This window comes from Lepisosteus oculatus, chromosome 20 (genome assembly GCF_040954835.1).
Source record: "Lepisosteus oculatus isolate fLepOcu1 chromosome 20, fLepOcu1.hap2, whole genome shotgun sequence".
NCBI lineage: Eukaryota > Metazoa > Chordata > Actinopteri > Semionotiformes > Lepisosteidae > Lepisosteus > Lepisosteus oculatus.
Window position 1 is genome coordinate 15,157,731 of NC_090715.1, and position 25,095 is coordinate 15,182,825.

The window sequence follows — 25,095 nt, forward strand, 5'->3', positions numbered from 1 at the left end:
TTTTGTCATTTTTTAAAAATTAGTTAAATCCAATAGGTGCCCTGCGATGGACTAGCGTCCCATCCGGGATGTAACCTGCCTTTGCCCGTTGCTTGCCGGGAGAGTCTCCAGCTCCCCATGACCCTGACCTGGAAGAAGTGTTCAGAAAGTGAATAAATGAAAGAATGAAACTAAAAGGCAGAAGACCTAATATTCAGCTATTTTAGCCTTTATCAAACACAGTTGGCCATCTTTATTAGAGCCTGACCTCTAGGAGAAGTTATCTAAGCGTGAGTTGCAAGAAGGGTTTGTCTGAATGGTGTCCCTGTGTCCTACAGGAAGCACAGCAGTGGAGAGCAGGAGGTGTGCACGCTGCCCTCCCCGCCCCTCCATCACGCTGGCGAAGACAGCAGTCAGGTGCGAAGGCTCACCTCCTGCAGCTAACACCAAACCACATGTCTCTCTTCGAGTACAGGCTAATGAATGTCTCAGCATCTTAAAAAAAAAAATCAGTTTCTATTGATGAAATTTAATCTTACATCAGAAATGATTTTTACTTTTAAAAGATTAGTGAAACAGATTGAAGGTAAGCGTGATCCAAATTCACATTTAAACCTCAGTGCATTTGATTTAAGACTCATCTCGGACATTATCAGGGGTGAGCTCTGATGCTGCAGGTCTGCCACATGTTTTGAAATTCCCAGCTCTGTGGGAGAACGAGCACAGCGCAAGTGACTGTCAGCATCAGGCCTGCTGCGCTGTTTCTTTTTCATCATCGAAAGTGCAGAAACTCCAGCCTGAACACAGCCTGCGGGTTTCAAACGAGCGGTTTATAAAGAGCTCTCGCTGTCGCCTGTTGGATCCTTTCCTGCCGCACTGATCTAGAACTCGGCGATGTCGTGCTCCAGCTTACCGCCGTCCGCCCTCAGCCCACGTCTGTTTCCGGTGGCGTGCCCGTGTCTGTAGCGTTAATCCTGCGTTTGTCTCTCTTCACCAGGACTGTAAAACAAAAACCTGGCCGCCCAAGGCCCCCTGGCAGCACTCGTCGCCTCACGCCGGCGCGCTGCCCGGCCAGAGCGCGGCGCTGTACCAGATGGCCATCCCCGCCAGCCAGTGGGGCGAGTCTGTGACCATGCTGCAGTCTCCGGTGTGGTCCACCGCCGGCGACTGCCCCGCCCCCTCCGCCATCTCCCCCGGCTTCCCCTACGCCCAGCCGCCGCCGCCACCAGCCTCCCAGCACAAACCTGGGAGTAAGGGCTTCAAATCCTTCCCCCTCAAGCACGAGCGCAGGCCCTCCTACCTGCACCAGTACTGAGCTCTGGTCACCAAGCTGTCCCCAGCGTGGGAGGTCCTGTCCTGTCCGGGTCCCGTTTCCCTTGTTTTCACGACCTGTAGCTGTGTCTGTCCTGTCTGTCCTGTCTGTCCTGTCTGTCCTGTCTGTCCTGTCTGTCCTGTCTGTCCTGTCTGTCCTGTCTGTCCTGTCTGTCCTGTCTGTCCTGTCTGTCCTGTCGGAGGAGTAGCTGTGTTCCAGCTCCACCTCAGGAGCCCCTTGGTCAGTGGTGCTGCTTTGAATCTCAGACCCAGCTGGGCTGGTTATGTCTGGGTGAGCATGACATCAGAAAACCTTTATTAGTCCTGGATGATGGCAGCTTTGGGTGAAATAACCCTGCAGCTGAGCATGAGTTATTCTAAAATCCCGAGCTATCATGTGGACTAGATAAAGTACCAAGGTGAAAATGTGTGTTCTGTGTGTTGGGACAGTTGTAATGTTAATACAATATGGTTTACAAGTCAGCAAAAAGAAAAACGTGAGCTTACATGTCTTTTTTTGTGTACTAATGTGATGAAATGTTTATGCCCTGATGGAGTAGGGTGAGATATTGCTCTTTTGGGCCGCGGGAAACAGCGATGTACAGAACGGGGCAGGGGACTCGTCAGCCGCCACGGCAGAAGACGGGAAGCAGAGGTGGGCTGCTGTTGTCTCCGCTGGCCCAGCGTAGCGCCTCCGGAGAGAATCCCGCAGGAATCAGCCTGGAGAAGTGTACATAGGCTTGTGTACAAGGTCCCAGGCCTTTCCCTAGCGCTAGGCAGGCTGCGGCCATTAGTTTAGTTGCCTCGTGCTTTCATCCGAAACCCGAAAGATGTCTTTGAACTTGCTTTTTTAAACCAGCTGCAGCGTAGGGGACGATTTCAACCCTTAAGATCTATCTTTCCATTTCAGAAACATGCATTTTAAAATCACGTTTTGTTAGTTTCACGGTAAGCCGTGCACGATCACATAAATGCAACTAATCTAATGGTCGCATGTTTGCTTAATTAACGTATATGTGCTTTTTTTTTTCCCTGAGAATTAAATAGCCTGTGGCATGAACATTATGCATTTAATTAGAAGCGCTCATCCATTTTGCAACTACAGCTGAAGGTATATAACAGTAAAGATAAGGGAGGGGGATTCACTTAACTCCACAACCTTCAAGTTGTACTTTATAATAAAACGTGGCTAATAAGCTATAACTGCCAAAACATTTTAAAGGGGCTCACGATCTGAGAACTAGACGGCTTTCAGCTACTGTTCCATAGCTTGTAATTTACTCATGTTAATAATTTACTTCCATTTTTATTAAAGAGGCTTTGAGCGGGCTCAGCAGAAATATAATACTCGTTTGCAGGTGTGTAATTTGAAAGAGATACACTACTTTTTTTCAGCAACTGACAAATGTAGTTTAATAGTAGTAACTATGTGCCATGGTTTATAGTCTCAGTTGTGGAATATTCTTTTCCAACCAAAGCGTTGTTCAAGAGATGAATGGTGCTTCAGATTTAAAAAAAATAATGATGATAGAAATAATTACTGTGTATAGTTAACCTGCCCCACTGTATATTAAGCTTGAAAAAAGTCTTTATATGGTTGAATATTTAAGTTTTGTTTTCAATTGGCTGGTTTGTTCTGAAAGACAATACAACTCTAAAATAAATAGATCTTAACATATGTTCATTTAAATAATATTTTTCTTGTACAAAATTTGACAGTATTAATCTTATTTTTGTATTTTCTTAAATAGTTATACCATTACTGTACATGTTTAATATTAGTAAAAGAGGCATATTGAATAACTTTTTTTTCATTAAGATTGTGAGAAGCACATGTTACTTTTTTTCCTCTAACTACATCATTTATCTAAGGGTTACCAAATATGCCATTATAAACACTAAAACTTCTATAAGATCAGGGTGTTTTGGACCCATATTTGTTGGTTTATATGGTAATTGGGCTGTTTAAATGCCCAGAATGTTAACTTTTTTGTGATGTTTGCGGATGCCAATGTTGCCTGTATTTAAGACACCATGTTTTTTGAAAACTAACATACTTACCATGTTTACAGAGGAATTGTTTGCTGTATATAAACCTTTTTATAGTTACGTGCTTTGCACAATCAAAATAGGGTTTGTTGCTTTTTGTCTGTGTAAGATATCCCAAACTATTGCAGCTTTTTTAAATATATATATAATAAAGACCTTGAACTGTAACTATTAAAGAGTTTCTCAGCCATGTCAAATGGTTTACCAGTTGCTACAACAAAATCAAAGTGAAACCTTCATGAAATAAACCGTTGGCTACAGTTACTTTTTTATTCAACGTCTTTCCAAGTGTTCCCAGCATTGAAATCAATTTGAAATCAGACCCAAAGGTAGGACATTAGTTGGTTTTGTTTGGTGGGAGATGCCTCAAAAGGAAGCTTCTTTCCCCATTTTAAAAGTACTCATGAGCAGAAAATCAGCCAGCACCAGGATTCAAGCAAGATTCCTGCTTTACATGTGGAGCTTTGAGCAAATTAAGTTGTGTGGTGGTGTTCCAAAGTAACTGAAATTTGGGTAATGCACTGACTGATTATTTAGTGGAATTCTGACCAAGTACAGTCCCAGAATACCGTAGTGGTCTAGTTTGAAGCTTTTAAACTTTCTGCCTTTGAGGCGTTCAGTCATAATCTCCCACAGATGGTAGCTTCACACCATAGTAGCAGAGAATCTTCTTTTTATAGCTCCAGGAAAGTTATGCCACTTGTCTGTAACCTTGCATTGGTAAGACAGTCTTTTATGTTTTGTTGTTGTCTGCAATCAGTGGTTAGCAAGATCGTGTTAAACATGAATGATTTATGCCAGTAACTGCTTCGCTTTATCAGTTCAGAGTTCAGTTGAAATAGAGCTTTTCAGGACCAGGCCTTGAGACTTCTAAGTTCTAGGTTACAGTCAAGTAGTCCTGGATGCACAAGTGAAGCTTATATAGGTTGCTTGGCAAAACTGGTAACCTTAAGCCGATGGATTTCTGACTCTTGAACATGGAGTTTAAATGTGTTATGGTAAACTCTGGTTAACCTGCACAACAAACAGCGATGACAGTGGCCTTCATAATATTTGGCTTGCAGAACACCTGCCTTAAATATTGAGATTTCTCCTCTCACCTTGAGGAAAACAAAAGATGTCTGGGAAACATGGAATTATCGCAACTGCGAACCAACTCGCAGTCCATGTGCTCGTCCTTCCACGATTAATACCTGTCCCTTTTTTAAGCGGTCTGCAACTGTTGTGTAAAGGAGTGTAAATGTTCTCGGTCGGTTCCTCAGCGGGTGATTAGCTATGAACACTGCCCTCGGGGACAAGAGTAGTGCAATAGGCAAAGGCATTGGAGGTGATTATTCTCATCACATGCTAAACCCAGTGGGACGAACTTAAACCATTTCCACGACTTGTTATTGTAGGTGCTGTAAGTGTGTTTTACTTCCAAACCCTTTTTGATGCTGGTAGGTTCTCAGTTTGTCTTCAGCTCTCCTGTTTCACTTGCTGTGACAAGTGTCACCATGAACGTTCCTTTGCTGAAACTGCCAAGTGCTGATGGTTTGTACTATCACTCCGGCTCACGTGACCTACTGTAGGCGCATTAGCTTCATGTGGGCAGTACAATGTTTTTTGAAACTGGAATTGTACATTTTGTATTTTACCTTTTAAAAGCTTCTGTAAGTAAAAAAAACAACAACAACTTTGCTTTATTAAAGATGTACATTTAACAATAAAGCTTTGAAATGTTTAATTCTGCACTGCAGTCGCACTGTAAAGCTGAATAACTGTATGGGTTACTTATAACATTAATAGGGGTCATTTTTTTTACCCATTTCTTCTTTAACTTTTTTTAGTCCGTGTAGCCATCATGAATTTCCTCCCTGGGATATTGTAGCCAACAAGAAATCATCATAGAGTTCAATCCATAAACAGCCATTAAAATGTAATGAAATCGCCATGTCTTTCTGCTAAACCATGAAACAAGCACGTTAGCTTTATCAGCGATTTCAATTCAGTGGTTTTATTTAGTCAATATTTTTTTCAAGGTTTAGAAAATAAAATTGAATGCCTGGGTGCATATCCTCAGATGGTGAGTGACTTTAAACATTTAATAGCAGAACATTCGGAAGCTACAGTTTTCATCGCGGAGAACCTACTGTATACCCCTGCTCTGTGCCGACTGATCAATATAGCTCGGCCTAGTATCATGACTGCCTTATTAATCAGTCGATCAGAAAAGAGGTGGCTGTGGTCAGAAGAGCTTTGTTGCATAGCCGGAGCCCCCCACGATGGAGGGTGGAGAAGGGGGGCTCCCCGTGTGGCGTTTAGGGTGACAGCGCAGGTGAGCCCCAGGAGGGCCGGCGATGTCACGCAAGTGTCCCCCTCTCCGCAAGATGGCCGCGGTTGCATGGTACAGTATATCTGCTTTATACACCGTGTAGTCGCTGTGTGACTGTTTGAACCGCCAGACAATATCGAAATGCGTTGAGTGATTCGTGGGGTGAGTGTTGCTGTGTGCGGTTGGGTGGTGCTGGAAGTATTTTATTCCTATTAAATGACAGTAACTCGGATCCTGGAATTCTAGTGTCTCTGCAAACTTGATCTAGGTCTGTGGTTCTCAAAGCTGACCCTCTAGTACCTCTGTATCTGCTGGTTGCTGAGCAGGTGCTCACTGGTGCTAAACGATGCCATTACTTGATCTACTTTAGACTTTTGTTTAGCTATTTCTGCACTCCGTCCTATCCCCCCAGTCCTCGGTTTCAAAAAAGAATATTGTCCCAGTAACTTCAGCCTACAAAACTTTTCAGAAATCTCTCATCTTGAATTTGCTCCCTTAATTCTTTCTGAACAGTTCCCTAAGTAGCTGAATGATTTATGATGAATGGACAAGGGAGTGTGACCTTGTATCCAACACTCCCCAAGCAGCATTTTCTCCCTGCAGTGATGCAGATGGTTACATGTACCTGCATGAGGGGCCAGATTCCCAAAATTGGCACAGGCTTGTTACCAATTAAAAATGCCAGCAAGTTTTGTTATGAGCTGAAAGCAAAAATAAGAAAATGCCTTCACTAGAAAAGTGAAATCAAATAGCCCTTAGCGTTTTTCATTGTGGTCCAATTAAATTAAACTGTACTGAAAGACAAAACAAAAAAATCATTTTAGAAGTTATTTTATTGCAGTTTACTTCTTTACATTATTCATGCGTTTGCTGGCGCACAAAGTATGATCTTCTGGCTCACAAAACAAGAGTTAGATTTTTGTAATAAATTAACACTTAAGACATCTGGTATGAGTGTACAAATCATAGTGTTTATCATGGACAAAACTACAAAAGACAGCTGCTTGAAGGAACTTAACTAATGCAGTGACCTGCAACTCTGTACAAAAAGTAAAACAATAAAAAATACTATAAAACAATTCCACTCTTAACTCCTCTTCTTAGGTGAATTCAAAACGTTTTCAGCTTGGAATCCCTCTGTGCTCATGGAAGAAACATTCAAGGATCACTCAACCTGTTCCTGAAAAAAGGAATACAAAAATAAAAATAAAAAAACACCATAAAAAACAGTTTTCTTTATCAAGTATGAAATGTTCAGCATACTGTTAAGTAAGCTCAGGAAATGAAAATAATATTACAGGCTGCTTGAACTTATCCATTTGTTATACAACAGCTGTGAGAAACAACACAAAAGAAGTGTGGTGGTAAGCTACATATCTTGTTAAAGGTCATGCCAGAAGCACAACCTACCACCCACCCCAGAAGCGCAGGTCACAGGTGGACAACTGCATCCTCAGCATGATGCCAGTCCACCACAGGGCAAACAAACACACACAATTTAGACACACCAATTAACCCAACAAGCATATTTTTGGAAGTTGGGAGGAAACTGGAGCACACAGAGAGAACCCACACAATCAGTGGAAGAACATGCGAACTCCACACAGAATGTGCCCTGGTCCACAATAAAAGCCAGGACTCAAGAGGCACACCACTGTGTTGCCTCTTCCTCCGTGTTGTGATCAACAGATCAATGATAAGTGATCAATGATCAGCCATGCTTAAGCCTGATAATGACAGATAGCCTACCGGGAACAGAATCTTCTAAAACGTTATAAAAACAGCTCAAGATCAACCACACATAAATACAGCAGCCAATACAAACTGCTGATCCAGCAAATTTTTGCTAAGCAAATCAAACTGACTCACTGCCAGGTGTTCCTTGTTATTAACATCATTTGTTTCTCTCTAAATCCTCACAAAACTAAAAAGCTACTTTTTAAACCAGGATTAGCTGTAAGAATAAAACAAAAGGGTTACAAGATCAGTAGATAAATATATAATTATTTTTTGCATGAAGGAAAAACACTGAGTTAAAAGAATAGAACAGTGCATGTCTAACATTTGTACTTAAGTGATTTACATTTTTACCAATAAGAAATTGTTTAGATCTTGTAAGATGTATAATAAAAGCAGCATTGCATTATTTCAAAAAGCCCCTTGAGCAGACAGGGTGTATGTTTTCACCTGTAACCGTGTTTTCTTTCTCTGCTGATGGGCTGGAATTATTTGGATCTGCCTTCACCACAGACACGGTCACAGCAGACAGCTGAGATGTTTCACAGGGTGCCTGCACAGAGCAGCAGGAATTTTGTTACACTTTAAAAGAAAGTTTGAAACAGGCTTTTAAGTTACGATCGTCAGTCTAGTCCAGACTGGGGAACACATAACTTTGGGTATGAGACTGGTTATAGATAATACCCAGCCTCACTGCACAAATGGACACCTTTTTGAATGTCTTCAAAAACTGAGGGGTGTAGGAAGAAAGGTTAAACACAGGACTCCCACTGCCTAGCACTTTCTATCATTTCTAGTTCTACTTTCTACAGACTCCTGTATAAACTGACTGCAGAAGAATACATTTCACACACCTGTCTGTGCACATGCAGTAAAAATGAGACGGACAAAAACACAAGCCCAAAGCCAAAGTTTGTAAAACCAGAAATTGATCACTCTACTGTGCAATGTGTCTTACTGCTTTTGCTGCACAATGTCAGGGCAGAACATTCAGTGAATCTAGTTTATTGAAAGGCATGTGTGTTCAGTAACTATTCATATACCTTGGTGTGAACACAGCTGAACTCTGATAACAATAAACGTCTTTCAGATGTCACAAGATAATTTCCATTTATCTTTTTATACTTTGTCCCATCGTATTAATGAAAACTGGAAATGCTAGCACTTACGTGTGAACTTGCAATAGTCCAGAAATATAACTTACGGATATTGTTGACAGAGGCACGCTGGGGCTGGCGTCTGCAATATTTCCCAAATACACGAGGTTTCTGTGTAAAATCTGCTGGTATCTGGAATCACAAAATCCCTGCATTGGATTTCTTCAAAATCTAAAAAAAGGCTGCACGCTGAAGACGAAACGGACGAACCAAAAAAAAAAACAAAACAAAACAAACAATGCAGCAAAACCAATACAGCTAATGACGCGATGAAAAAGACAATTGCTGAAGGAATGATCAGTTAACTCACTGCACGCATTCGGTGGCTCTTCCCTTCTGCTGATATTCCGTTATACACCGAACCAACTGGTCATTTTCATCCAAAAGCTGCCGGAACACACAGGTAGAGATGCCAGGACTGTGTCAGGAAATTCGCCATGCTTTTTTAGAAACAGTGCACCCATGTGTGGTATATTTAAAGACCCGAACGATGTTTGTTGATGCACACGCTTCTTTTAGCTTAACCGAGGCTACAATTTAAGATGGCTGTCAGACCACAAAACACACAACAAAAAATACAGGTCACTTTCGCACCATTAATATAAAATATGTCGTAGAAATTGGTAGTTTAAAAGGGGGGACGTGTAGCTCATGGTCCTCTAATTTACAAACTGAGAAAACACAACAAGTAAAGATTTAACATGCAGATTAGTACTCGCATGGTTTCAAAACACAGCACAGATTAACCGCTTTTACATGAGAGATGTACACCTCATGAAATTTACCCTTTGTATTATTTCATGGTTGATCTGCGCTTTGCCTCGCTGTTTCTTCGGCACAAAAACAACCGACATTTTGTTTTCATTCCGCCTTTGGAAGGACAACGAGAAACCCCCCTCACTAACTCATTAGTCAACTCTCCACCACGAAGTTGCAGTGACTACTTCCGCACTATCAGGGCGAGTCCACTGGGGGGTCAGAGGGGGTTCACAAATGACTACCTCTCCATTAAATAGCAAGGGTAAATACAGTTTACAGAAAATATGTATATATACATCAGTTACAATCTGAGATAACTAAAACAGCGGTCGAAAACTAGAAGATGAAGTTCTTCTTTCGTCGGATATTTGGTCTGTTCCAAAGGAAGAGACGTCATAGATTGTCAACCGGCAGTTTCCGCCTTGATGTGAGCGGCTTACGTTGCGATTTTAAAAGTTCTTATGTCAAAAGCAAGGACTGGAAATGGCTTTAAGCGGTCGTGGAAGAGATCCCCTCCGGTCTCCTTATTTAAGATCTTTTAAGATAGTGGAAGCCATTGCGATGTTTGCATGAAAAATACGAGAACGAAAGGCTCTCTATAGTTACCCTCTCTAGTTCGTGGTAATGCTTGAACATCACATTACCAAGTTGTAATAAACGGGAAAATGAAAGGAAAAGTTTTTTTTTGGAATTAATGGTCATGTGTCACTATGAAAATCTAAGATCTGCGTCAATAAACGTTTACGTATAAGAAATCTTAAAGAATCTTTACTAAGGTCAGTTTTCTGTCTCTAAGAAACCCCGACTTATTCTTTAGAGAACACTCCAAGATAATGTTACAATGGAAAAACCTAAAGTAACAAAACCGTTACTTTATAAATAACCACGAAGAGCTTGATTTTAGTCTCGTTATTTCACTTTAGTTTGATTTTTACCATTTCACACATCTCCAGATCACGTATGTAAAACGGGCTGGTAAAATCGTCGTCAGTCTACAAGTACATTGTAACATTTCTATTCAGCCACGGTACCCAAAGGAATTTGATCAGTTTACAAACCTCGGAACCCCCCCAGAATTAATAACCCACTTTGATACTTGGGAGGTTGCTTACATTTACTTCGAAGGTCTAGGCAGGTTAGATGCTTCCCGTTTCGAAGTGCTTTTAGGCAGCAATATCTCCCGACACCTAGGTTTCCACTACGTTTTTGTGAGGGTCCACAATTCAACACCAACAGAACAATTTGGACATTTTCACTTACAACAGTGGTTCTCAGTCCTTGTTCTGTAGGACCAGTTTCATCTGCTTTTTAGGTACATTTCTAAATTCATTCAGCTTTAACAAAAGTGCAGCAAGTTTGTAATCTGCGACAAAACCATCAGTACCCAAGTTTCAGCACTCCCCTTTTCAGGATTAGCTGGATCCTTCTGTTATAAATTGGAAATATTAAATTATGTTAACTCTTTAGTCAGAGCTAAGGAAACTATTTAACAAGTATATATAGCTCTTAAAGCCATGCTTAGGTTCTTAGAAATCTTATTTTTGACACCAAGGTTTGAGAGCAGAAGTGTAAAGCAAGCAAGCAGAGCAAAGAACGACAAGACTGAACGGCTGTATTGAAAATGGTTTTGTAGGCACTGGTGGATATTAATGTCTACAGTCTTTCACAGTACCCACAGCAAAAATGGTTATGGATCTGTGGATCGGCAAGGTGTACAATGCAACAGACTAGAAAAAGAAAAACAGACAAATATATTGAACAACTGTTTATTCTTTGCTTTGAATAAAAACCTCACACCCTCAGTGAGGCACATTGAAAGTACACCATGCCATTAAATTGCTTGAGTTTTGAACACCAAAACATCTGGCTATTTTCCCCCGAGGTTAGAAGGAGTAACTTAATTAAACCTTCGTAGCATACAGCATTTTGGTATTATGTACAGTTTTAATCTTGTATTAGCATGGGACTTTTCAGTAACATACAGTTATTGCAACAAAATACAGGAACTGCCTCTTCTCTAGAAAAGCCTCTCAAGCTGTTCAGTGTCATGATTGTGGCTTCTCACAAGGCATAGTTATCATGCAGTGTTTGGTGTTCACTAAAATCTCCAATCAAACTGCACATTTTAATAAACTACTGGACGTGTACTAGCTGCCCTACTTTTTCTCACCTACAGAAGGTTTTCTTGTAGTGCTTTTAAATAAAGATCTGTCAACTAATTTTAGTCATTAATCCATTTTTAGATGAGCAGCCAACCACAATACTTTTGCCCCAATACCGAGCCAACTTTGAGGACATGTGAAAGCAAGATTAATAAAACTTTATCTTTGGATCCCTTTATTCCAACGGTCTTTGTAAACAACAAAACCATATTAAAAATACTTAATCATGTCAAAATGTATCAGTTACTGGACACAGCACTTCCCTTGTTGGGTAGCTCAGAAAACAGTGCTTGATTTGTTTAGTCAGGAGTATTTAAATGGGCACCTCCAGGCAGAAGGGGGACTTTCCGATAAAAAGCAAAGGTAACTGAGTAGCACATCTACAGAATGTAAAACTGAAACAAGGACAAGATCACTATAAGGCTTCATCATTTTATGAATCACGGCAGAAGGAATATTTAATCTTATGCAGTATGTTCTGATCCCATCAAGATTCCTACAAAGTAAAGTTGCTTCAAGTTAAAAGACCCTTATTTACAGAGCCATCTGAACTATCCTTATTTGGGGAAAATCCTGTTATGTTCCACAGAGGCTGCTTTGCATGTAGGTGTAAGTGCACAAGTCTGGCTGTATTTATGTGATATATGTTCACCTCATATCTACCCATACTTGCTACATTAGAATGTAGGGAGAACAGCCAAAAACCTTACATATTTCACTGCAGCTCAAAAGGCCCATTCACAAGGAATACCACTATAGGAGACAAGGCTGCCGATATCCACAACATACTGAACTAACCCTAGTTGTGAATTCAGCAATCATGCAGGCAAGAATTTTTAAACTTATTAACACAACGCTCATAAAGTGCAAATAAACATTTTTGCCATTTTGTAAAAAAAAGCCAGATTTAAACAAACTCAATGCAAAGCAATTATGAATGCATGTATTAATTAATTCATGAAAAACTTTTTTCAGAGCCGATTAGCCAATTAGAGCAACAACCACAAAAATGCCAAGTCCCCCAACTACAGTGAGCCAAGTTACCTCAATCTAATCCTTCTCCTTATGTCTTTGGGGAAAAAGTAGGTTTCCCTAAAGTACTATCCAAAACAAGGCAGTAAAGCCGCACCCTACTGAGTCTGTACTCAAAGCAAAATACCCATCCAGATCTGTAACTGTGAAACTGATCCACAATATCCATTTTTAGGCGTTCCACTGGATTAGCATTATGTACCTACTGAGATATCCTGGTTGTTTAATCATTTACAGTTCTAAATCTACTCAACTTCCTACCAGCATTTTAACTATTTAAAAAACACACACAAGGCAACAATACGAAGTATCAAATATTCAAATAAGTCATCTTATGAGAAAACAAACCAGAACTGGTATTCAAATTTTAATAAAATCAACAGATCTCATTGAAAACCTTGAGCTTTCAAAGCGATATATACTTTATGACTCCATGGCTTAAAAATTAGAATCCCTTTAACAGTTTAATGGGATGTACTTTTACATATTCAAGAGGACGGACACAAGATATGGTCTCCAGAAAAAAACTAAATTCCAAAACTACACACTCAGTTAAGAAAATACATTCAGCATTCCTACTACGCATGTGAAGATCTGAATTGGCTTTGAAATTAAGTAAAATACAGTTTCCAAAGGCTTCTGAGAGAAAGCACTGAATCTGAGCTGATCTTCCATTGTGAATGAGCCTTAGCAGGGACAAACTAAACCAAGAACAATACCAATCCAGAAAACAAGTGGTTAAGTTTGTCTTGCACTTACATACTGTTAAGATAAACTCACTACTACTTCTACACCATGTCCATGTGTAAAGCACACTGGACTGATATACCCATAAACAGAACTGCAAAGTATTTCAAACAACGATACTCAGCAAAAGACAGCAGGCAGTTTAAGTTGTGATTAAACAGGGTATAAAGATGTGTAGTAGAAAAAAAAAAACTGTAGAAAGCTATAACTGGAACCCAACTGGCTATTTACAGGAATTTGGTGCTCCTAAGGTACATTACAGGATATATCCAAAAAATAAAGCTATTTCAGTGATCAAAGTACTCTCATCACAGTATCAGCGGGCTTCTGCATACATTTCTTTACACCTAACAGAACGTTATCAAATACAATTTTAGTAAGAAAAAAACCTCAATATTGATGCAAAAATACTGAATAATTCCACTGATGTATGGTAATTTTTACATACATGTTCTCTTCCTTCTGCTGATATTTCATACATAGCTTAACATTTCAAAGATTGCTTTATACCTCTTTTCTTCTAAAAAAGGAAAGGGATTAAGAAAACTACATTACACCCTTTGAAGTCAAGCAGTCTACCCCAGTGCTGGTGACAAATATACAGCAAGTACATTTCTTCATTCTTTAGTCAGAAGTTTAAACCTAAATTTCCTGGACCATGAAGAGCTACAATTCAGTTTGGATCCATCTTCCCGATGTACTATGCAGCAACTTTGTTGTCCTTCTGAAACAAAACAAAAAAAAGTTATAAACACACAAATAAAATGACATCTGAGGTTTTCCACAGAACACCAGATTAAGTGAAATACGCATAAAATAAAAAGCAGGTACACAATTTAGCTATCCACCAAGTAAAATGTCATCCACTACCGTCAACCTCAAAAATCAACCTGAGATCCTATTAAATGTTGGGGTGACAGCATGATACAGCAACCGGTACCCCCCTTTCCATGGTGCCAGAAGGAGGTGGCTGCTCCGTCCTGCAGGCCAGACAGAAGCAACCAGTAGCTGTCTCCCTGCCACACAGCAATAGAGCCCGGGGGCTCCTCAGCCGCCTGCAGGATTCAGGGTCCTGTGTTGGGTAAGCCATCAACAGCCCCAGAGACATGGACAGCTCTGGACCCACAGCTACAACACTGTCTGAAGGGAAGAGCGGCTGCAGAGACGATAAGGGCGCTGGACACGTTACCCTGTATTCGAACTCTGAGAACTCTCTGCCGCCCCGCCCTCCTCTGAATCCCCCTCGGAAGCCGCTGCTCCCGCCGCCTCCTCCGCGGGGGGTCCCAAAGGCTCCCCGGCCCCCGCCCCGCCCCCGGCCGCCGCGGAAGCCCATGGCCCCCCGCCCTCGGAAGCCCCCGCGGCCGCGGCCGTGGCGCAGCGGGATGCCGAAGGTCTCCGCGTTCATCCGCCTTTCCTCCGCCCAGGTCTGCCTCCGCTCCCTGAGGACACACAAGGCGGGAGGGGTTAGAGTCCGCCCACAACGCCACAGGGAAGTGGACACGCCCCCTGCACTCCGAGTGGGGCTGGAAAGGGCATTATAAACCCAGAACAGGAGGTACTTCTTTACCCAAAGGGTGGTGGGAGGGTGGAACTAGCCGCTCAGCCATGGCTATACTCTGGCTTCTTTCAAGAAGCAGCTGGATGAGATCCTTGCATCAATTACCTACTGACAACCAAATGAGTTAGACAGGCTGAATGACCTCTAGTTCTTACGATCTTAGACCAACACTGATGATATGGAGAGAATCAGGTAAAAGGAGCACCGAATGTTTAAATATTTGAATATCTGTAAGAATGCAGCATTCCAGGTTTAAAGGAAAATTGACTTTCCAGGACTCAGACCTCAGTCCTTATTTTCTCTGTGGTGCACATCAGAGTCTAGACCACGCGCTGGGATAAGTATATAGCATCTTTTTCAAATCCATTTGTTTCTTGGCAGCGCACAAATTTCAGTGTGCCCTGTCTGGAAATAAAACATGCCCAGTCAAAAACAAACACCACCTCTTCAACTGCATCAGGCATACCTTGGGAATGCTGAAACTCCGGATTTTTCCGCTGCTTTCCTAAAAGAGGGGAAAAAAAAGATTTTTCAGGGTTTTCTTCTCTTAACAGCAGGAAAAATTCTGAAGCTAATCAGTCTGTCAGTTTTATTTACTTAACACTGTCAAGTATTGAATGGTTCAGTTTTTGCTGCAAAACCCCTAGGTGAATAAACAAATTCAATCTTGCAACCACTTCAACTCTGTATGCTTATCATTCATGTTCCTAGTTAATCTAGAGGGCATTTTATCTGGTCACAAATTAATGTGCGTGCAAGCCTTACCTTGAGTCATCGCAGGAGATGTTGTCAAAGAAAGATTTGGATTTGTCATAGTAGCAATTAGGCCCCAGGGGATCCTCTTCATCGGCATTCCCTTCGCTGTTCTGGGTCTCAACCCCGGAGTCTCCTTTATCTTCCCCATTTACAGCTTTCTCTGGCTTGTCAGGCTTGTCATCTACACAGAAGAGCACCAAAAAGTCATGAGAAATGAATGTCTGCTGCAGCCCCTCCTTGCAGCCAGCTGAGGCTGCAGTCCGCAAGGAGGCACACGATGACGCACGGTGCCAACCGCGCACGTACTGCAGACATCAGCCACCGGGGCTTTAATCAAGGGAGTGAGTGCCAGGGCCTACCTTTAAGCTTCAGCTTATTCTGGAATTCGCGGTCAATCTCTTCCTTGTTGAACTGGGCGTTGGCACTCTCAAAGTCAAAGTCTTTCTCAAACTTCATGGGGCCGTCCCTCCGGACCCCAAAGCGCCCCCTGCCACGATGACCCCCACGCCCCCGCCGAGCTGGGGGTGGCGCTGTGGAGAAGGACACATTAAGGAATGAATGAGATGGCTATCCGGAAATCGAAGGATAACTAATAAATGCAGCCGATCCGAAAACAATGAAGCACCGGGAAAAGCCAATTGAGCCGAAGACTAGAAATGCCATCTCGGCCGTCAATCCTGAAAATCCAAGGAATGAACCGTTCGCCCTGCGCAGTGACGTACAAAACAAGGGGAAATGCCACAGTATCCATGAAAACTAGCATGCCAACCGTAAACAAGAGCTTCCTGTTTCTGCACTTAAAGTGTCTTTCGCACTAACAACTTCAGCCGATATCCTGTCGTTGTACCTACTCTACAGGGAGCTTCAGGAAGACAGTCATGGCTGGCGTACCTGATTGCCGCTTGGCAGGATCCCTGTTCTCATTCCTGACTTGCTCTGCATCAGGTCTTGGTAATTTTTGTGCATCTGTACCTACAGGGGTTAAATTAACTTATTTTATTTTTTTGTGCAGCAGTAACCATAGATTCCAATTAATAAGCCCCTAAAACTAGTGTTAACACAGAGGATCACAATACATAAAACTGCAAAAACGGAACAGAAGGCATGCACCCAATTACTATTTGAAGTCCAACAGACAATCGGTGTAATTAACCCTTAATCATTGTGCATTCTCTTAAATGTATTGAATCGCAGCTGGTCTTCAAAGTAATAGATGACTATAATGTAGTAAGCCATACGTCAGCACAGCGGAGAACGTGTTAACGAGTGCTTACTCCTCCTCTGCTCCTGGCTCTCTCCTGGTTTCTGTGTGCCGGCAGGAGTCGGCCGGGCAGCTGGGCTCCTGCGGCCCACAGGTACAGGGGCAGCTGCTGGGGCAGTCTGGACCGCCTGCTCGAGGGTGGGGCTCTTCCGCAGGGGGTCCAGCTGGGGGCTTGAGCGGCCTGCAAGACAGGCAGGGGTGTTCACAAGCAGACCACCCCACTGCTTCGCTTCACACATCACAGAGCTGCTTTGACCTAGATCATCAGGTTTAAACTACAAAAAAAAGGCTGGAAATAGTTTTGACTAAAATCACCTGTGACAAACTTTCTTCATCACAATGACAAACTATTTCAAATCATACATTGTTTAATCATTCATGCTACTCTGTAACATCTGCAAGTGACCATGTACAAGTGCCAAACACTGGCCTTCCATCACTTAATCATGCTTTACTAGGCAATGGACCCGAATTTGTTCCACAGAGCTCGTACACCACAAAATCCCATTTATATCAGACACCAACTACTTTTATGTTGTGTTAAAGGATGCATCTGCAAGATGGTCTTGTAAAAAGCAAGAGGATCAAAAACTTTAAAGAGGACTAACTCAAAGCCTTTGGGAGGGTCATGGAGAATTTACCGTTCTATGACAAAACCAAATGGCTGACACAAAACAGCAATGCTGTCCTTTAACCAACCACCTTCCACATTCCTGCTTCGAGACGTTGCCCACATAAAGTGAAGTGATTGCGAGATGTGCACATCAATTAATTTCAGGCTTTTTCACAAGGAGGGTAATGTCAGGTAATCAGAATGTGCTGAATTTGCATCTGCTACAGAAAGTTCTTCTCGATCTAGTATAATTACAAAGCATTTTAACCACAAAACAAATCAGTTTTTGTATGAAATCATTACCTCGATGCAACTGTGTTTTCAGTAAGCTTGTTTCAGGGGAAAAAGCAGAACCAATTGTATTGCTCTGGGAGAGGGGTGCAGGGGTGCTTGTGTCTGTACCAGAGGATGTCAAAGAGCGCCCTGTGTAGAGAGGAACAGAAGGTTTAGAGGTGTGGGGCACTGGCACATCACACAAGGTAATAATCCCTCTCCTCAAAGATGGTAAATCCCACCTGGAGACTTCATCACACAAAATGAAAAACCACAAGCACACCCCGCATACTGATACTGTATTCTAATAACGTTCTCAGGAACTCTACTAGCACTGAATTCCAGAGTGTTTTATAACTCAAGTTTTAATTTACAGCTCAGTCCCCTGTTATTGCTCATAAAAAATACTCCTTGATGTCTACCATAAGTGTAATTAACACCTTTATGGCAAACAAATCTCATCTCTTCCAGCACATCTTCCATTTTAATACAGTTAAAAAAACAATTAAGAGCTCAAAAACAAAATTGTCTTAAAATGACACCAAATACCATAACAAAAACTGATTTGATAAACTGGCAGCTTCAACGAAGAATCAGTAGTTACAGTAATGCAACTTAACCAGAAACCCCACTTGGAAGTAACTGAGCTATGTGCCTATGTTAAAATGTGGCTCACAGGATCAGACATTTTAAAAGACAACAACACCATTGTTTTATAAGAAGAGGGGAATTCAAATTAGGAGCTCTGCTTCCCGCAACAAGAATTAGGAGCTCTCGCTGTTCAGGTTCGATATGACAGTGACATACATACCTACTCCTACAGCACCAAACTGCTGTCCCACCAGGGGGCTGGGACTGAACTGGCTGTACGCCGAGACGGGGCCCCTGCTGAACCCGTATGACGCCACAGACTGGAATGATGCAGCAGGTGAGGACCCCAGGGATGACTGGCAAAAACACCCACAAAACAAACATGTAACCTCACTTGACCCAAGATCGTGACTGTGAGCTGCCTACTTCAACAAGGGATATCCATCACAAATATGTCCTCTGCATCTTTTCCAAAACATTTCTAAAAATGAAATTCACTAAGTTAGATAAATCTCACTTATACAAAAAAGGATTAAGGTCATGCTCACTGCATGACAGTTGATATGACCAGACTTGCTCATGCTCCATTTCAGAGAACTGCAATCGTTTGGTGGTAGTGAGAACCAGTGAGGGGGGTGACCGAAAGTCATTTGTCACAGGAAATTGAAGTGTCACCTCCTATTATGATTGCAACACAGAGAAGACGGCATGTGTGATTTCATGTGCGGGTGGGTATGCGAACTCTGGTTACAGGAGCCCTGTTGCGGTGTTACCTGAACGATAGCCGGGTCCTGAGGAAGAGAGCACTGGGGTTTCGGGGGCTCACAGACAGTGAGGTCTTTGATATCGCTCCCCCGGAAGATGATGTACTCGAACACTTCATCACGCGGCGGTATCGGCCTGTCAGTGGGGCGATCTTCAGTGCCAAAGGAACGCACTGGGGGGGAGGAAAAAAAAAATCAATGAGAGACTGGAACACGGCGTGCTTTTATACTTAACATGACATTTTACTTGCAATGTGTCAAGCAATACTTAAAACAACTTGCGTAGAAAGCAAAGGCACAGATCCACTTACAGAATTACAACCACACATGCTATTCTGCTTTAACAGAACAGCGTACGTACGTATTGGGGAAAAAAATAACAGGCAAACCTAAAGTCAATTTACAAGTACTTAACATAAGTCTCAGGACACTATTACGCTAAGAAAAGGGTGAATGCAGAACTATATTGACAGTCCAGTTTATAAAAAGTGAAAGGATTTTCTATCCTTATTCTGCAGACCCACACACCTACAGAAGAGCACTCTTATCAGCTCTACTTTCCCCCCCACGATTGGAAACTGGGAGATTTCAAGTTACATAAATGTTTCAAAATGGTAAGGGCTGAAAAAAAATCTAATCTTATTAATGGGTTAATTAAAAGTTCAAACAGGTAAGGGCTTGGCTGATGAAAACCAAACAGGCATGTCAGTCCCCAGGACCTGTACTAGAAATACTGTTCTCCAAACCCACACCACGCGGAACCACATCAAATACATTTTTACTGTCCGCTCTCCTATACAGCGAAGACCACCTCCGTTTCCAGACATTCATTCTATAGAGTAAGCATAAGCAGGACAACTGCCTAGTTCAAGTTTTAGAAAAGTATTTAGTGCGAGCAAGTAACAAATCGATTTCCAGTTGCAGGTTGTCATTTTAAATTACACCTGTGCCAAGTCACACACGCCGTTGCCTAGATCATGGTGTTTTTTCAGAGGAGACGTCAGCTCCCTCAACTAATCCACCTTTTTATTTACAACACAGGACAGGATTGGGCCTAGCCACCTACTCGCCAACTGATCTCTCTGTAACAAACGGTTTGACAGGATTGCAATATTTAATTCTTCATACAAAAAAAGGCCACGGTAACCTGCATCACAAAAACAATTTTAATGGGAATGCTACATTTAAATGTTTTAAAGCACTACAGAAAAAGTATGGGATTTAAGCAGTTTTGGAATTTAAGTTAAAAAAACTGATGAAACCAGATATTCCATTTGAACCAAATGCAGAGGAACCAACCTATAATGATCAGTATATGAATGCTCTACTTCACTTATAAACTGTTAGCCATGAATACTGTACAACCCATCTGCATTTGAAAAACACGACCTCAAAGGGAAGTCAAAGTTATGACGCACCATCACTACTCAAACTTCTTTTCCCATTTATAGAGGTGCCCAACGCTTTTTAACTGTAGATAACTCAAATCACGTCTCTTTGCAAGGTAGCAGTTTATTATTCATTTTTCACCATGTGGTAGGAAACATGTTTCTATCTGAAGAAATTCAGACAGCACATAAAACCTGCATCACTCATGAAGAAACCAGATTACAATTTTGCCAGTGAGCATTTAAGTATTCCCATTACACAACTAAACAATACAGTACAAACTTGGAATTAGGGGAGTCCAGTCTGAAAACATAACTCCAGTTATGTAAAACTAAATCCATTCATCTTGGGTACTTGAGTAACAAGCTTTCCTCAGGGCACGATTTTCCTAAACAGATAGGCGGCCTGGCATGTCCCAGAAGCCAAATCATGATTTAGCCCTTTGGAAGGCTCATATAATTACAGAAGCTCTGCGTCACCACAGGGAGCAAGAATTTCATCAGAGAACCTTCAGCTAAGGGGAGGAGAATCTGCAGGGGTTAAAAACCTCTGAACTGTAATCCCAAGCTCTCACACAGTTAAGAGTCAGGCTCAACATAAAGGTTACACAAGGAAGATACGGCCATCTGACCTATCCAGCTCAGCTGGTCTCTATTAGCTTTGTGATCAGAGAATCTCATCCAGCCCGTCGTTGAAATTCACCAAGACATCAGCTTTGGCAATGTGGCAGGGCACCTTTCTGCAGACATCAACAAACCCTTGGAATAAAAACGTGGCGTCTCCTGTTCAGGTTTAAACGATCCCATCTTTAATTTAGTTCTAATGAGCACTTCCAAAATTTGTATTACATGGATGACTACCAGGTCACGATGCGAGTCCAGACGCAACAAAATAAGCGTTGGTTCTAACCTTACACAAGTCTCAGCCCAGGAGAAATCAAGGTACATCCTCATTTAAACTGTCAGTCCTAACTTAAGCAGGACTTTAAAAACTGTATTCCCAGGAAATGGAGAGAGAACCAAAGAGCCTTCAAGTGATTGAAATAATATTCTGACTACAAGGTTTTCAGAAAAAAAGAGTTGGATTCGCCACTGCAGTGGCTCATGCATAAGCAACAAATAACTTGTAACATCAGCCTGGGTATAATAAATTTCACTTTTAAAGGCTGTCACCAAACAATTAGAAAACCATAAATCTCACACAATTTTTTATTTAGAAAGACACTCAATTGTGACTAGACAACTGCAATTTATTTAAAAAAAAACATCCTTCTAAACCATACATATCACTCGGGAGTTCAAACTCTTGGTCTTTTTGGGGTGCGATCAGTGTTCTGAAGTTCCTTTCAATCGATGCATGCTTGAGATCTGGGAACAAGATTTAAAGGGCCCAGTTCAGTACAGACCTGCCAGAGCCCTGGAATTCAAACAGAAAATACAAACAGAGCCCTCCATGACTGCACTTTGTTACAGTGTATCTAGACCGGGTTCCAACAAGTGACATCAGTTTTACAGCCTCGATTACAATATCAGCACAACCCCCGTCTTATTCTGCTTGGGAAAACGTAAACAAAGGCAAAACATTTCTTTAGAATAATTTAGTGTGAGGTTTGGGGCTAGGCCGTGTTTAAAACTATACCTTTAGGTGTTACACTAAACAGCCGAGCCCATTCTAAACCAGTTCACTTGCTGGTAGACAGGAAAAAGGATGAAACCGGTAGGACCCCCGATTTTATTTATTGCCAACCCACGCAACTGGGAAGGCCGCCGGGATACAGCTAGCCAAGGGAAACAAAAAAACTCAAGTTGCAGGTACAGCGATACCGCATAAACCTAAATGCAATGCCTCCGATTTCACCTGCACTTCTGAAGGCAACGGGAGACAAAAAAAAAACACCACCACACACTTGGAGCTGCCCCAGCTCCGGGCCCGGATTATAACCGGGGTGAAAGGAAGACTCAGCCCAGCCAGCTCACACAAAGAGGCCGACGTCAAGAGCCAGCTGGCGCAGAAAGTGAATATCAGAGGCTTGACGCCGAGTTGCACCGCCCCGGCTCGGCGGGGCGGGCGGGTGTGAAACCGGGGCCCCCGACAACGGAACCGAGCCTCCCCGCCGGTGCCGAGCGCAAACTTTGCCACCCCCCCCAAACGTTTACCGCCATTTTAGCTCCTCGTCGAAACACGGGTGCTCACACCGAGCCGGCTGCGCCGCCGAGGCCTACCCGCCTCTCACCCGAGAGCGGCCCATCCAGGCGGAAAGCCCGAGTCAACAAAGGAAAGGCCGTCTGAGCGCCTCCCCTCCGCCAGACCCGTAAAAGCCGGGGTGCAGGCCCTGCAAACGCACCCGGCGCGGCGCTGGAGCATGGCTGCTCACTTCTTTTATAAACAAAAGGCCGAAGGGGACTTGTTTACAAACCACCTCACCCCTGACCGGCGCTGGCTGTTTCTTGAATTACACGACCTCCCTCCCCCCCCGTCCCCCTTTTGTTGTTCCCCTACAGTCCACCTGCCCACGGTTAACCCCCCCGCCGCCACCACCACCATCACCAGATCAGCTATTTGTTCAATTTCCACCCCCCTCTCCGCCCGGATCTGATCCGTTAACAAAAAACAACAACCACCGAACGAAATAGCAGCTACGACTACGAAGAGCCTGTCGGCAATTTTCGCAGACCTAGAGCGAACTTTTCCCGCAGGTTTCGAGGCCGTCGGTCGCTTAATATATATATATATTATTTTTTTTGAACAACGAGTGCCAACAACACATCGAATAAAAATGTGCTTCGCTCCCCCCCCTCCTCCTCCTCCTCCTCCTCCGCTACCAATTGTGCTACCAGCCGGGGTTTCGTTGCTATTCCCGGAGCCCCGTCGGTGCGGCTGCGGCCGGCGGCTCCCCGTTCCTCCCCCATGACCCCCGCCTCGCTCCCCTCCCCCGGGCACCTTTGGCGAGCGCGACGGTGGAGTTCTCGGTGTCGATCGTGTACAAGATCCCCTCGTAGCGGATCTCGGCCTTCGAGATGAGGCTGATCTTGCTGCCGATGTAAGGGGTCCCCCCGCTCATGGCGTCTCCCGGGTCGGTGCGGCTCCTGCGACGGCGGATGGAAGTGGATTACGGATCGCGGCTCCCGGGCTCACTCCTCGCTCCCTCTTCTCGCACTCTGTTCTTTCTTCTCGGCTCTCCCCCTTTCCTCTCGGAGGTGCTACGCCAACATGGCCGACTTCATTTTTTTTCTCCTTCGCACTAAAACTGCCCGAGGGGCGCAAGCGGAAGTTGTTAAAAAAATGGCGCTCTCGCGAGTTTTCAAGGGGATGCTCCAAAGGTGACGAGAACTCAGTCTGAACACATGGACCTAATGGCTGCAGCTGGCGAGTGGGAGTTAGTGGCTGATTTATAAATAAAACTTCACGTTTTAAGCGCCAGGGTAACAGCAGAAAACTGAATTTGACGTATGCGTAAATAAAATGCACCCGCAGTTGTCTTCTCTTCTAAACGTTTGGCCCCTCACAGTACTGAGACGATCAGAAACACTACCTTCTAAGAGGAATTACAGAAAAGGGTCTTTGGGAATTAGGCATTGATTCAGAAGACAATGCAAAACTACTATATCGTAAAAAATAGAACAAGCAAGAGTGTTTTATGTCCGTATAATGTTTGATTTCTTGTACACAAAATGATATTGTGGTTTATTATATGACTGAACTGAGCTGGTTATACAGAACAATATATTTTAAACCCATGTGTTAATGAATAGTTTAGGGAAAACGGAAACTGAACAGGCTGACAAAAATTCTACTTTTATTGGCAAAATACAGTTTTCACTCATAGCAAATTTGATTACTTTAATCACAATCCTCAATCATATACGTTTTTTTTCTTGCTTCGCTTGTTCATTTATCACACAGCTGCTAATTGTTTAGAAAAAATAATACTGTTACAAAATAAAATGCAATATCCAATAGAAAATAAACATCCCAGAGCAGAGGCAAATGAGCATTTAGGAAGAGCTCTAACAAAATGTATTAACACATCTAAAATTAAATATGATCAGAGTTAAATTATTCTGATGAAATTGCTGAATAATTATCTAAAGTAACAGCACATATATAGATGAATACTTAGTTTACAAGAGTCTGGGATATATTTCAAGGTATGTGTAGGATACATTAGAGAGCATGGGTTAAGTGCAAATGATTGATCACATAAATAGAATATAAAATAAAGACATGCAGCACACTATCAATCACGGCTTATCACAGTTGAGAGGGTATTATCAAGGGTATCTAATCATTGGAAGATTTGGTCAGACATTCAGACATTTACCTTACGGCTTGCTGTGCTTTCTGTATACATTAGTCTGTAGTTGCAGATCTGAAAATATTGCTTTGAATTCTGAAAATAGTATACAATGCTGTATGTAAATTCTAATATAATATTTAGTAACCAAGAAAAAGGTTTGAAAATCTTTTTTTTCAAACTGTGAAACGTTTTATCTAAATTACTAGGAAGGTAATTTGTGTATTATTATTTAAGAAAGTAACATACAATACAGATATGCAATATTTTTTCCTTAGTGGTTTAAATAAATTGCTCTTGGTAGCAGTGGTTTTGAGCCAGGGGTGGTGAGACCACTGGGCCGCCGAAC

General features: G+C 42.5%; 3 protein-coding genes across 14 annotated transcripts in view; 1 reads left to right on the top strand and 2 right to left on the bottom strand.

The window, feature by feature from the left end:
- The window catches only part of garre1 (granule associated Rac and RHOG effector 1), a 45,545-nt gene extending 40,496 nt beyond the window's left edge, over positions 1-5,049 (top strand). For all 9 annotated transcript variants that reach the window (XM_069181375.1, XM_069181376.1, XM_069181378.1 and 6 more), the window contains exons 13-14: positions 318-396; positions 977-5,049. In XM_069181375.1, the coding sequence (XP_069037476.1) occupies positions 318-396; positions 977-1,294 (397 nt within the window). In that variant the 3' untranslated portion in view covers positions 1,295-5,049. The remainder of the gene's footprint in view (positions 1-317; positions 397-976) is intronic.
- A 1,419-nt stretch (positions 5,050-6,468) lies between these two features.
- ss18l2 (ss18, like 2) lies at positions 6,469-9,498 on the bottom strand. Its single transcript, XM_015368184.2, has 5 exons — positions 9,333-9,498; positions 8,858-8,934; positions 8,595-8,679; positions 7,841-7,943; positions 6,469-6,833 (listed from the first exon to the last, which is right to left on the bottom strand). The coding sequence occupies exons 1-5, from the start codon at positions 9,399-9,401 to the stop codon at positions 6,823-6,825; spliced, it is 345 nt and encodes a 114-aa protein (XP_015223670.1). The 5' UTR covers positions 9,402-9,498; the 3' UTR covers positions 6,469-6,822.
- Positions 9,499-11,058: 1,560 nt separating this feature from the next.
- On the bottom strand, positions 11,059-23,718 carry LOC102688938 (LSM14A mRNA processing body assembly factor). Of its 4 annotated transcripts, none has more exons than XM_015368181.2 (11): positions 23,393-23,717; positions 19,073-19,236; positions 18,520-18,655; positions 17,739-17,858; positions 16,836-17,003; positions 16,453-16,533; positions 15,921-16,091; positions 15,571-15,742; positions 15,272-15,310; positions 14,437-14,686; positions 11,059-13,968 (listed from the first exon to the last, which is right to left on the bottom strand). In XM_015368181.2, the coding sequence occupies exons 1-11, from the start codon at positions 23,511-23,513 to the stop codon at positions 13,948-13,950; spliced, it is 1,443 nt and encodes a 480-aa protein (XP_015223667.1). In that variant the 5' UTR covers positions 23,514-23,717; the 3' UTR covers positions 11,059-13,947. The 4 variants fall into 4 exon arrangements, with proteins under 4 accessions (XP_015223667.1, XP_006641220.2, XP_015223669.1 ...); XM_006641157.3 differs by having other exon boundaries at positions 11,059-13,971; positions 23,393-23,716; XM_015368183.2 differs by lacking the exon at positions 17,739-17,858 and having other exon boundaries at positions 11,059-13,971; positions 23,393-23,718.
- Between the last annotated feature and the right edge of the window lie 1,377 nt (positions 23,719-25,095).